Raw genomic sequence first — 15035 nt, forward strand, 5'->3', positions numbered from 1 at the left:
TTGCGAGGCATGGGCTATAGATAGAGTTGTGCGGAGGAGGGTAGATGTGCTGGAAATGAGATGTTTGAGGACAATAGGTGGTGTGAGGTGGTTCGATCGAGTAAGTAATAATAGGGTAAGAGAGATGTGTGGTAATAAAAAGAGTGTGGTTGAGAGAGCAGAAAAGGGTGTTTTGAAATGGTTTGGTCACATGGAGAGAATGAAAGAGGAAAGATTGACCAAGAGGATATATGTGTCAGAGGTTGAGGGAATGAGAAGTGGGAGACCAAATTGGAGGTGGAAAGATGGAGTGAAAAAGATTTTGAGTGATCGGGGCCTGAACATGCAGGAGGGTGAAAGGCGTGCAAGGAATAGAGTGAATTGGAACGATGTGGTATACCGGGGTTGACGTGCCGTCAATGGATTGAATCAGGGCATGTGAAGCGTCTGGGGTAAACCATGGAAAGTTCTGTGGGGCCTGGATGTGGAAAGGGAGCTGTGGTTTCGGTGCATTATTACATGACAGCTAGAGACTGAGTGTGAACGAAAGTGGCCTTTGTTGTCTTTTCCTAGCAATACCTCGCACACATGAGGGGGAAGGTGTTTTTATTTCATGTGTGGCGGGGTGGCAATGGGAATGATTAAAGGCAGCCAGTATGAATTATGTACATGAGTATATATGTATATGTCTGTGTGTGTATATATATGTATACGTTGAGATGTACTGGTTTGTATATTTGCGTGTGTGGACGTGTATGTATATACATGTGTATGTGGGTGGGTTGGGCCATTCTTTTGCCTGTTTCCTTGTGCTACCTCGCAAACATGGAAGACAGCGACAAAGCAAAATAGAATAAAATAGAATATTTGGAAACACTTTTTTGAGGTTTTCATAAGCAAATAGTATTTTTTCTCTTACAGAGAAACTGACATGGCATGGGAAAAACTAGTCCCAATCAAGACGATTCCAGTCTAAAGAAATTTAAGAGTGAAAAAAAATGGTATAAATCAATCAGGGATCTGCAAGTGTTTAAATACATGACTCTTAAAGGTTGAAAGGTTGTAGGAAGAGCAGAAGACTAAAGGAGGTAAAGAATACCAGAGTTTTGGTGCGTGCACAGGAAAGGAAGTGCTGTCATAATAGTCGATCCTCGAATGACGAGACTTCACATAGAAACTGTGGGAAGTAGCAACCAAACACATACCTTAGGACCAACCTTGGGGGAAAGGATGTGTGTACACGAGCACAGTGGCCAAAATAATACAAATAGAATACAGACAGAACAGAAACATTGCTTCATACAGAAAGGGATGTTTGAATAAACATAATGCCAGAAGAATGGATAAAATGGACAGCTTTTGATTCCATTCAGTTGAACAAAGAGGTGGAAGAAAAGCCATACCACATACATGAGTAGTAACCCATGCTTGAGTGAAGAAAATACCTGTATTTACAAAGTAGCTGCTAACAAGAAAAATAATTGCAACATTTATACAACATCCCGAGCTTTGAGGGAAGTAGATTTTGTGATGTCGATTATGTGGGGTTTCTAAGACAGAATGATGGATATGGTTTAGCAGAACATGTTTATGTTATTATGGGGCTGAAATGCAGATAGGGAAGTAAGTGATTCTCAAATAGAGATACATTTTAGCACTGTTATGTGCAACTTCAGCTAGATACTGCTTCCCAATTCTGAAATGCTTCACAATTCCTAATTGAAAGAAGAAATGTGTTCAGTATGAGAAAGAGAATGAATATTAGAAGTGAACTGAAGTGTGTGCGTTGAAAGTATCTGCATAAGTGAAGATATATAGTTAGAAGGCGAGGAGGAATCACTTACAAAGATTTACTAAGAGAAAAAAAAGAAAAAGAAAAAACTGGAGAGCACCACTGTTGCCAAGATGGAACACCACTGTTGTTAAGATTGTAAGGGATGTCACTCCATCACGAGAACTGCACTGGGACAGCCAATTAATGTCCTGTTATATCATCATGCAATTAATTACTACAGAAATCAAGTCATGCATTGGCATTGGTAAAATCTTTATCGTGTAGAAAAAAAATTACTTGGATGAACAACTTTGATAACAATAACATTCAAAAATCTATTATGACAGTAATAATCATAGTGGTAATGGTTACAAAAATGATGTAAACATAATATTGATAATCATAGTTACTATATTCATGAGAAACTGTATAACTTAACTACTTCCAATTAGGAGTAATTTCTTAGTAACATGGATGTAAATGGAAAAATGTTATGTATCTATGCACTTAACAACTTGTTGATCATACGTTAATCTACTGTGCTTATGGCATAACACTGATGGTAAACATAGGGCATTAGCAAACTATATAGAAATGGACAGTAAGATGCAAAAAAAAAAAAAAAAAAAAAAAGGGTTGATGAACACTAGAGTACAAATGAGATTTCAGTGGTGACTACCAGCTTACCAACAAGAACTGTGGGAGGCTTAGGGATAAAGGAAAATATTCAACAAGGAGAAACGGCCAGGGACCTAGTAACTCTGAATGTCAAATATAGTAATGAATATGATGCAGAATTTCATGGACCATATGTTGAACAAGTACAAATACTTGAGAAGAAAAGATTACAAGTGGAAGGAATTGCATGGTAGAATGAATAGGGAGAAATGGTAATCACCATGAAGCAGGAGGAATGAATAAAACATGGCAGAATTTTCTGAACATAGTGAACAAAAACATGCATGCAATTAGAGAAGAAATGATTGCAAATATGAGGAAGTACATGGAAGAATGAAAAAGTTAAACTGACAGTCAACAAGAAGCAAAAGTGTTATCAATAGGTGTTGCATCAAGGAAGGATTAAGCAGCAAAGAAAATCAGCCACAAAGAAGGGTGGATTAGGTTTTGAGTACAAAATTAAGTGGCAGATTTAATGAACACACCATAACATACTGGATTTGTAAGGTAAAGTTTAGAAAGGGCTTGAAGAGGAAAATGAAACAAATGTGGTTTTAGGATGAATATCAAAGCCATAAGATGTATGAATAAGATGTAACAAAACTCTGGAGAGGTGCTAAGGAAGTTATGTTATCAAACGTAGGTCTGCAAGATCAACTAGATGGTAGGAATGAAACTTCAAGTGGAGTAGAGTAGTGCACTAAGCATGACAACTTAAAATGAGTGTAAGGCACCTTGGACTGGATAAATATGGTAATCATGCATGTGCATGAAACCAATAAGGCATTACAAATGAATACTAAAACCTTAAAAGATTAGTTTACAATGCAAGAAGGTACACAACTGATTAACTGACAGAATGAGTGACAGAAATAAAAGAATTACAGTTGGTATGGTGAAAGACAAACAAGGTGGATACATGGATGGGAACAATAGAAAGATGAACAGGGTGGATACATGGATTGGAACAGCAGAAAAATGAACATGGATACATGGATGGAAACAGAAGAAAGAAGATAAACAAGGCAAATACATGAATGAGAACAGCAACAAGATGAACAGGGTGAATACATGGATGAGAACAGCAGTAAGAAGATAAGCAGGGTGGATACATGGATGGGAAGAGCAGCAAGATGAACAGGGTGAATACATGGATGAGAACAGCAGTAAGAAGATGAGCACGGTGGATACATGGATGGGAACAGTAGCAAGAAGATGAATAGTGTGAATATAAGAATGAGAACAGCAAGTGAATAAATGACTGAAACAGAAGCAACAAATGAACAGATGGATACAAGAATAGGAACAGCAGCAAGAACTCAGTCATCTACCGATACAAGAATAGGAACAGCAGCAAGAACTCAGTCATCTACCGATACAAGAATAGGAACAGCAGCAAGAACTGTAATCTCCCGTGAAAATAGTCATGAAGAAAATGTAAAAGTAAAGGTAAGTGTATGTAGCATTAATTAATCCAGAAAAAAGGATATGATAAAAGCTGACAAGTCACCTGATCAACAACCAAATATACAGAATTTATACTGTACAAAAATAAGAGGAAGCTGCTGGAGTTGGTGCTTCTACTTAAAGTGGTATATGTGTCAAGACAAACTGAAAATCTGGGAAAGGTTTCAAGTTGGAGACAGACTGTGATATCCCTGCTGTGCATTATCATGACTAGAGGTCACTGGCAGATTTTGTCCTGAAAGACAAATATAAAAGGAAAATAGAAATAAGATGAATGGGAATGGGAAGTGGGAAAATTGTATTCAGGTCACATTAATTAAATGGAAAAATAAAAGAAAATTGGTGCCAGAAGAAAGAAAAGAAAACTTTCACAAGAGCAAGACTGTGATGATGTACTTAAGAAAATCAACCTAAGTTCAGTCAGTGAAAATTTGGAAAATAAATATGGATTATTCCAAGATCAATTAGCGAAATGAATGCAAGCCGCTGGCAGTAAAAGAAAGTTTATCAAATCAGATCAGTGAATCTGAACAAGTAAGAGGGTTTGTTTGAAGGAATAGTACAGCCTTTGCATAGGTATCAAGAAGAGTTCACATAGCAGACACTGCTCTCGTAATATTAAAACTATATGAGGAATACAAAATACAGGATATGAAGACATCTGAATGATGATGAGACAAAGAGAGTAAAGTTTGGGGTTGTAACAACAAAGAGCAGACCACTCAGGTTAAGGTGTATGATAATGGCTGGAATGGAATTGTAAAGTATTGTGCCCAAGGATGAATTTTGGGAAGGATGAAAGACTGCATATGAAAGAGATGAGAAGGAACAGGGAAGACAGAATGAACTAAAAAACTGAATTGGATGGACCAAGTGTGGGAAAATATCCAAAAATTCAAGTACATGTAAAAGATTTTACAAACCATTCTGGACATTATAATGCTAGATACCGATGCAGAAAAGATGACAATGATAAGAGATAGCACTACACTAATGACATTGGTGATAATGAAAGAACATGATAGCTGATGATATAGTTCTCTATAAGAGTAACAATTAAGTTGATGATATTAATGTTAAATGTATAAGTGATGGTAATGAGTGTTATGAATGTAGCAGTAATGACAGTAATGATGATAATGACATGATAATAATACCTTTAATGTGAACAAGACTCCGATCTTTAAAGTGAATAACAGAATATTAGTTATCCAAATTAAAATCATATTTTTCATTACAATGCATAACCTGTATTTAAAAAAGATATGAATTTTAATAAGAAATTTCAGTTACCTAAATAATACAGCAAACACTTTATGGTAGAGTTAGGGAGCATAATGTATGGCAATTCAAGCAGATGAAAACCTGTTGAGTTATATTTATATGATAAAAAAGCAACATTCCTTACGAAAATAACATGCTTAAAAAAAATACTCAGCTCAGCTATGAATTAAGTGGAAATATCAAAATGCAAGAGGTTACATCTGTTTTTATAATCATGCAGTATGAATATTACACATATAAATAAATGTTAATATGGTGACATCATCCGGAAGTCATATTAAGATAGGAATAAAATTTCCTGATGCAGGATCTAGACTTCCAGGTATCTACTTTTTTAATGAACAGTACTGTTAAATATAACAATAATGGTAATAGAGTATTCTAGTGGAATAACTTTAATACATTTTTTCCACTTCAAGACTGGATGAACTTGGTAGTAACAATAAATAGACTATAAGACAATAATTTGGGCACAATAACTTGGCGAGTCGGGTTCTGTCTTAACGATCACAGGCAGAAGCCAGTTCATATCTCTCTGAATTTGAATTGTGGGCAGTTGTCAGTGTGACAAGCTTGTCAGAATTTATTCTGCCCGCCAGATAGGCACCATCAAATTTCAAATCAACGTAAAATAAACCATATTAAGGCAGCGTCCCAGGATCAGTGCTGCCAACGATCTCGTGTGAAGCCTGGACGCGCCATCAGACGCACCGCCATATCTTAAGGTAAATACCACGCCGCCATGCACACACTTGGCCACTTTATTGTATAGAGAGGGAACTTAACCATAGGGTATAATATACCTCCAATGTATACATGTGCGAGACAAGATACTAATGTAATTAAACTGCGGTCATCCCCTACTTAAGCAGCGACGCCAACAACGGCGGGGAATGGGCGCTTGTTTTGTTCCAATAATGTGGCGATGCTGATACCTCCCTTGTATATCGAGATGCTTTCTTAAAATTGTATTTTGATCATTGTGATGCTCATAATCTATGTGAAAACAATCGGCATAGTTTATGGTATACGCGTGTGAAGAACCACAGACTCTGGAATATGAAGAATGAAGTTGTTGTCAAGAAAAGCTGATCTTTTGTTTGGCGTTAAACTTGCTAAAGTTAGATTTTCAAGAATGACATTTCGTGTGGTGTCAGTTACAAATTGAGGTGTTTCCCTCGTTATAGAATCACAGTTTCAGTCGAGTGATGTCTTTCTCAAATGAATAACGTAATCGATGATATTTAGTTTATTCCATTAGAATTCTTTTAACAATATGCGTATGGGATCTGCTCAGGCAGAGCCTTATCGTCTCACGGAAATTATGATTTGATTGGAAATGATCAAGAAATATATGTTTCAATATATATATATATATACCTGAAGAAAATAGGATATGAATGCGGTAAGATGCTATGTCAGGTATTTCCTGAGAGAAAAATGGTCTTTGGTAAAGTTTCTAGCAATATTTGTCGTTTGTCATTGTTGCTAAAGTAGGTATGTTATAGTCTATCATATTATCGTTATTCAGAAAGTTAACATCTGTATTCATTATGACTTTCCTCGTAAAGCCAAGGAAATGTCATTACGAGATAATATTTAGAAAATGTAAAACCTTGAAGTTATTGCTACACAATTAGAGATGACCTGGGTCTAAATTTTTCATTGATTATATTGCTAATTACGCATCCCATGTGATCTTTGCATTAATTAGAATAGTCTCTTATCTGTGTTAAGCTACTGAATAGAGTGACTGAATTAGTGTGAGGCCCAGTTGTAGCGGGAGTGGCCCGCGGTGGTGCCAAGGGAGCCGTCAGTATTGCCAATTCTCTTGTCATCATTGTCATGGTCGCTCTCCAGTGTGACGCACGTGTTGTTGGCCCACACTGCCAACACTTATGGCAGTATTATGATGGCTGGAATATTGTCATGGTTTCTGTATCAAGATCTTGTGTGTTTGTGTTAAGGTTCTGACAGCTACATGATAACTTAGATCAAGAGAAATAGTAGTGAAATATTGTTTCAACGTAAGAAAAGCAGGTACTGTCAAGCGACAAATTGTAAATAAGTTAAAAACATTTTACCATTAAAATGTAAACCTGATGACAGCTGTAACAAAAGTCATTTGTGGTTTATTATGAGCGACAGCAATTAGATGTGGTAGTTAGTTTGTTTGATTTTATGCTATGACCCATAAGAGGTCAGTAAATTATTTTTTTTTTATTATACTTTGTCGCTGTCTCCCGCGTTTGCGAGGTAGCGCAAGGAAACAGACGAAAGAAATGGCCCAACCCCCCCCCCCCCATACACATGTATATACATACGTCCACACACGCAAATATACATACCTACACAGCTTTCCATGGTTTACCCCAGACGCTTCACATGCCTTGATTCAATCCACTGACAGCACGTCAACCCCGGTATACCACATCGCTCCAATTCACTCTATTCCTTGCCCTCCTTTCACCCTCCTGCATGTTCAGGCCCCGATCACACAAAATCTTTTTCACTCCATCTTTCCACCTCCAATTTGGTCTCCCTCTTCTCCTCGTTCCCTCCACCTCCGACACATATATCCTCTTGGTCAATCTTTCCTCACTCATTCTCTCCATGTGCCCAAACCACTTCAAAACACCCTCTTCTGCTCTCTCAACCACGCTCTTTTTATTTCCACACATCTCTCTTACCCTTACGTTACTCACTCGATCAAACCACCTCACACCACACATTGTCCTCAAACATCTCATTTCCAGCACATCCATCCTCCTGCGCACAACTCTATCCATAGCCCACGCCTCGCAACCATAAAACATTGTTGGAACCACTATTCCTTCAAACATACCCATTTTTGCTTTCCGAGATAATGTTCTCGACTTCCACACATTCTTCAAGGCCCCCAGCATTTTCGCCCCCTCCCCCACCCTATGATCCACTTCCGCTTCCATGGTTCCATCCGCTGCCAGATCCACTCCCAGATATCTAAAACACTTCACTTCCTCCAGTTTTTCTCCATTCAAACTCACCTCCCAATTGACTTGACCCTCAACCCTACTGTACCTAATAACCTTGATCTTATTCACATTTACTCTTAACTTTCTTCTTCCACACACTTTACCAAACTCAGTCACCAGCTTCTGCAGTTTCTCACATGAATCAGCCACCAGCGCTGTATCATCAGCGAACAACAACTGACTCACTTCCCAAGCTCTCTCATCCCCAACAGACTTCATACTCGCCCCTCTTTCCAAAACTCTTGCATTTACCTCCCTAATAACCCCATCCATAATCAAATTAAACAACCATGGAGACATCACACACCCCTGCCGCAAACCTACATTCACTGAGAACCAATCACTTTCCTCTCTTCCTACACGTACACATGCCTTACATCCTCGATAAAAACTTTTCACTGCTTCTAACAACTTTCCTCCCACACCATATATTCTTAATACCATATTTGCATTTTGACTAGAATTAATTATATCTTTAGTTATATTGCTGTCTGGATGTTATCAGATATAGGAAATGTTAGCCCAATTTTTCCTAATCCTGAAATTATGTCTAGTAGGAAATGAGGAATATATATGGTGCAAGACCTTAATAAACATGAGTAAAAAGTCTCGTGTTGTCTGGGCACTACTGTTTCATGTACGTTGATTGACGTGGCTGGCGCCAGAACATGCGCCAATCCAGACCATCTTGGATGAAAAGAAAAGAGTATGGGGAAAAGTGGCGTAGACTTGACTCTGGAAAAGAAGAACTGAGAATCCCAGAACTTCCCCGCTAGAAGGAAATAATGTTAGTCAACGGGCTATCCTAGCCTGGCTGGTTTCGACACAAAATCTAAGGGAAGCAGCAGCCAAACAGATGCCACGGGTCCAGGACTTAGTGGCAGGGATTTTATGTAGACACCTCACGAGAGCAGTGGCTGGCTGAAATGATATCTGGAGAACAGGGCGAAGGCAGCAACATCATGGCACACTGAAAGGGATGGAGAACAGTGGCGTCAGGGGAATTAATGAGATTTTTTTTTTTCCACTGGCTAATACAGAGGTGGAGGAAGAGCCACCGTAAGTATAAGGGCGGAATCCCATGCCAGGAGAATAAAGTCTGCGGAGATATGAAGTAGGTGTCCGGTAGGAACACATTCACGGCACCTACACATCTCCAGCAACGAGGAAGAGTTTATGTTGAAAATGTTGGGTTCCAAAAACAGAGTGGAGGATTTAGTTATATTCAGTGCTTATGTTAACGTATAACATAGTTTTGTCAAATTGAATAGAAGGGAATTTAGTGATCCATACAAATAAATAAAGGAGGGAAACGCGAAGAGTTTATAGAATGGAAGCATCAGGTTAGAAACTGGAGGATCATGTAAGGAGAGAAGAGATGGAGTAGGTGATAGGACAGAATCCTGAGGAACTCCACCGTCGATAAGAGCGAGGAGGAAGTCGCTCCATCATCTACTACTGTAATGATGGATCAACTGGAGAGGAAAATATACGTGAGAGACAAGCAGAGAGGACTATAAATGAAGATTAGAAAACTAAGGCATCTTCATCTTGTCATATTCCTAAGAGGTGTTGAGCACTATGGCAAAAGATTGACCAAAATCCATGAAAGAGGAGGACCAGAGTCGAGTCATGATGAGGCAGACCACCAGTGGATCTTGCACGGGAAAAGGCATATTGGTGGAAGGAGAACGAGGTACCACTGTATTGAGAGAGTTGAGGAAAGTTTCAAATTCATTTTTGAAGGTAGAAGTGAGGTCAGTAGTGCGATAGTTGCAGAGGTTAGAACCATCTCTGTGATACGTTGCCAAAAAGAAAGAAATATTTGAGTTTTTAGACAGACGAAATAAGTGAGCACAGACTGGAACTACTCGGGCAAACTCCGTCAGGACTTGAAGAGGTACATACGTCTTGTGAGCAGTACGTCTTGCCCACTGGAAGTTGGGAATGTAGTAAGAAGACCTTGGGTGAGTGCGGGTAAAATTGGCGAGGACATGAGTGGGAGGAAATGGCGGGAAGAGCGTCATCTGGTGGAGACTGGTGGAGGTATCCGTCTCCTCTACTAGGATGTCGCTATAATGGAACTCCCGCTCTCGTAATAGGTAACGCCCGCTTTCCAAGTCCAGCCGAGACCTATTTCCGGCTGTTTGACGTCCACCTTTACTTGTTACTTGGCTCATACCTTGGCTGAGAATATTTAACAATGTAAAGTCTGGATTAACATTGCAAGTAATTTTAGAATAGAAAGGGCGCTGCTGAGTGGATTGTTTCCGTTCATGTTACTTGAGGGGCATTCCTCAACGTGTGGTTGTTGCATAGTAGATTAGTACTAGAGTAAGATGGTCACAGAAGCATAACCATCGTCCCATAAAATCTTGCTGCGTCTGATAGCAATTCCTTCCTTGATTACAATCGACGTTTGAACAATGCTTCCTCCTCAGAGCCAGACAGAGTCGGAACATCAATAATCTCTGCTTTCCGTCTGTTCCGACTTTCGCTTCTCTTACGAACGATTTCTAGATGTTGTCTGGAGCACAGAAATGTAATCACTGTTGCCGGAGGTGTATCCGCTGCTGACCACCGCTGATGCAATTACAGGAGGACCCTAAGGAGGAGCAGAGGGAATAAGGTGTCGAAAAAGAGTAGCTGTATGGTGGAAATGGACAACAGGCTGGCCAGGTCGGACGAGAGGAGGGAGTGAAGTTGCTGTTGATGCGTTTGGTTAAGAACAAGAATAATGTTTCAGAAATCTTGTCAGCACAGCCCTTTCTTCGATATCGTGACTGGACAGAGAACACCTTTGCAGTCTCTCCGAGCAGGAATGAGTGGAGTGGGAATCCAGGAAAGATTAAAGTCTCTTGGCAATAGTAGCTCTGGACATGAGAGTAGGAGAGATCAACTCATGATCATGGGGGAAATATCTTGTGTAAAAGAAGGGACGCGGGTCTCCCTCCAACCCATGATAACCACAGCTGGAAGGTCAGCACTACAGATGTATTGGATATCCACATATGCGGAACATCCGCATCAGACTCTCTTTTTCATGTACACTGGCGTCAAGAAACAGCCAAGTGTGGAAGTGCTTCGTGGAACAACCAATTAACTTAACGCACTGTCTTGTCCAGAAAAAATATTCACGAAAGGGAAATGGAACTACTTTGAAAAATCGCACAAAGAACAGTTTGAAGAGCTAGAAGCAGAAGGAAGAAGTTATATGATAAAGACAAAATTATTTGCAAAAAGTGAATTCAGACATTAAGCAATGAAATGTTGAAGAACATTTTCAGAGTGGAGGACTCTGTGTGATTCTAACTTTAAATCAAACAAACTGGGTAAGTGTGCAGCAGAAATGTTAGTAATGGATGATTAAGCAGTCAGTATGTTGAGGACATAGGATTCATGGGATGATGGCTGAAGCTGCTCCATGATACAGGCTGAAGCAGCGAAACTTTTATTTCGAATCAATAATTGTCATCCCAAGATGGAAAAAAAAGCAACACAGGTGGTAAACATCTTGAAACAAACAATACGAACTGATGTTGAAAAAAAGATTTTCTTGGCTTGAAGGTGAAGATTTCTACGGAGTTGTAACATACAGAATTGTAACACATCTTGTTGATCCAAGATATAAAAGTAAATTCTTTTCCTGTTCTCGCATCACTAATCAAGTGAAATCATCAGTTGCCAGACTATGTAAAGAGCTGACTCAGCTGAGCATCAAGGGAAATAAAGATGAACAACTAACCAGAAAACGAAGAAGAGACAACAAAACACAAACACTTAACGAACACCGCTGGAACATTGGATGAAGCAATGAGCTCTTTTCTTGCTTCCAGTAATGATGATGGAGAGACACATGCAGCAAGGAAGAGTGCAATGGAAAATATTGAGAGATATTACAAGGAAAAGAGAGTCAGTGGAACAAGTGAAGACAGTTTGTGATGGTGGAAAGAAAAGGTAAGAATCTGTCCTGATTAGTCGTAGGCCGTGTGCCGGTATCTCTGCTGACCCCCAAGCAGCGTCCCTAGTGAGCAGGTAGTCAGTGGTGCTGGCTTGAGCTAAGATTCAAAATGTAAGCGATCTTTATCAGAGAAGTCAGAGAAGCTTTTGTTTCTGAAGATAAACTTGCCTAATCTTGAACTTTGAATACTGAATGACCAAGTGATGAAAGAATAGCTGTTAATAGATTAAGAGTTAAGTTAACCACTTTCAGAAGGGTGGAAGTTGTGGCAAGTGGGTGGTGGGATACACGATGAGTTAGGTGGCCGTCCTACATCCTGGCATCCTGAAACCCGTCATAAGAAACTCCAGTCACACAGTACTTTGAAACGACAGTAGCGGCCTTTTGGAAATAATTGATGTTATTTAACTAATGAATAATTTTTAATCTATTAAGGTATAAAACAAAATGTCCTGAAAACATCCGCATCAGCGAGGATTATATAGTGTGACATTCGCATCTGCATCTGCAAAATACGTAAGCATGATATCCGCAGACACATCCACACCCGCGGATCTCTGAATTCATACATGCGATACATCTCTCTCCACACTCACACAAATCTACCCACCAACTTTCCTCCGTCTTTTTAAGCAGTCTCAAGACCTTGATGGACCCAGCCTCTCGAACTTAAAGAGAAAAACAAAAAATAGATATCAAATATTTATGTTGATTCTTCCTCTTTCTTTTACCATCCATCGCCATGGACACAACCTGATGTGTAACCCAACCAAAGGTGGTCTGGTAGTTACAAGGCGACCTTGGCCACGAATTGACGTTCTGCCATGCACGTAGTCAGACACTGAACTGTACTCTGCCATGCGTCACAGTCAGACACTGAACTGTACTCTGCCATGCACACAGTCAGACACTGAACTGTACTCTGCCATGCACACAGTCAGACACTGAACTGTACTCTGCCATGCACAGTCAGACACTGAAATGTACTCTGCCATGCACACAGTCAGACACTGAACTGTACTCTGCCATGCACACAGTCAGACACTGAACTGTACTCTGCCATGCACACAGTCAGACACTGAACTGCACTCTGCCATGCACACAGTCAGACACTGAAGTGTACTCTGCCATGCACACAGTCAGACACTGAAGTGTACTCTGCCATGCACACAGTCAGACACTGAACTGCACTCTGCCATGCACACAGTCAGGAACTGACCTGCACTCTGCCATGCACACAGTCAGACACAACTGTACCCTGCCATGCACACAGACACTGAACTGTACTCTGCCATGCACACAGTCAGACACTGAAGTGTACTCTGCCATGCACACAGTCAGACACTGAAGTGTACTCTGCCATGCACACAGTCAGACACTGAAGTGTACTCTGCCATGCACACAGTCAGACACTGAAGTGTACTCTGCCATGCACACAGTCAGACACTGAAGTGTACTCTGCCATGCACACAGTCAGGCACTGAACTGTACTCTGCCATGCACACAGTCAGACACTGAACTGTTCTCTGCCATGCACACAGTCAGACACTGAAGTGTACTCTGCCATGCACACAGTCAGACACTGAAGTGTACTCTGCCATGCACACAATCAGACACTGAAGTGTACTCTGCCATGCACACAGTCAGACACTGAACTGTACTCTGCCATGCACACAGTCAGACACTGAACTGTACTCTGCCATGCACACAGTCAGACACTGAACTGTACTCTGCCATGCACAGTCAGACACTGAACTGTACTCTGCCATGCACACAGTCAGACACTGAACTGTACTCTGCCATGCACACAGTCAGACACTGTAGTGTACTGTCATCATGACCCGGGTCATGCACTGCCTCTCACTATGTCCGCTGTGAGTCTGACTGATCACACAAGGAAGGTTCCACTCAGGAATGAAGGTATCTGAGATGTATGTTTGCTTTGATATATAGTTTAAGACCATCGCATATATAACTTGGATAAACCAACCTTCTGTTGGCTTTTTAGAAAGCGAATTAGTTATTGTTAGTGAAATGATCTTGAACAAACTGTATCATAGATTTTTGCCACAGAAATGATAACAGCAGACTGTCTTACCCATGGGCTAGGCTGGAGGACTTGGAACATGAAGTTCAGGATAATGTTACAGACGATACGGGGGAGGGTGTGTGTGTGGGTGTTGTTCAGACAAGGTCAAATTACGTAGTTCAAGGCAGGTTAAAGTAGATGCAACGCTAATGCTTTTTGATTAATATTAATGATGATCCAAACACAAACTACCATGGTGATAAAGAGTCCGCTTGAACAACTTCATTTAAGATAAGAATAGTTAAGCGTATGCATTGCGATTTAGTTCAGGCTGAAGTGAGCTGAAAATGACTGGAAAATTTATCATAAGTGCGTCAGTACAAGAGTTAATATTATGAATTGCTTCCAATTACAGACGTATTTCTTATGAATGAGTCACGAGCGCACAGAGAAGCTGACGTCTGCTAAATTTGGTTTGATTTCTGCTAGTATCACCAGATTGCTTTATTGCGCACCCCATGCTAGTACCACCAGATTGCTTTATTGCGCACCCCATGCTAGTACCACCAGATTGCTTTATTGCGCACCCCATGCTAGTATCACCAGATTGCTTTATTGCGCACCCCATGCTAGTACCACCAGATTGCTTTATTGCGCACCCCATGCTAGTACCACCAGATTGCTTTATTGCGCACCCCATGCTAGTATCACCAGATTGCTTTATTGTGCACCCCATGCTAGTACCACCAGATTGCTTTATTGCGCACCCCATGCTAGTACCACCAGATTGCTTTATTGCGCACCCCATGCTAGTACCACCAGATTGCTTTATTGCGCACCCCATGCTAG

The 15035-nt window shown here is 40.3% G+C and overlaps 1 protein-coding gene across 2 annotated transcripts in view; it reads right to left on the reverse strand.

The window, feature by feature from the left end:
* LOC139755961 (uncharacterized) overlaps positions 1-6097 on the reverse strand; it is a 98476-nt gene extending 92379 nt beyond the window's left edge. The window contains exon 1 of one of the 2 annotated variants that reach the window (XM_071674796.1): positions 5986-6097. In XM_071674796.1, the coding sequence (XP_071530897.1) occupies positions 5986-6000 (15 nt within the window). In that variant the 5' untranslated portion in view covers positions 6001-6097. The remainder of the gene's footprint in view (positions 1-5985) is intronic. The other variant, XM_071674797.1, reaches the window with a different exon arrangement.
* Positions 6098-15035: the final 8938 nt, after the last annotated feature.

The sequence above is a fragment of the Panulirus ornatus genome, chromosome 20, assembly GCF_036320965.1.
Source record: "Panulirus ornatus isolate Po-2019 chromosome 20, ASM3632096v1, whole genome shotgun sequence".
Lineage (NCBI taxonomy): Eukaryota > Metazoa > Arthropoda > Malacostraca > Decapoda > Palinuridae > Panulirus > Panulirus ornatus.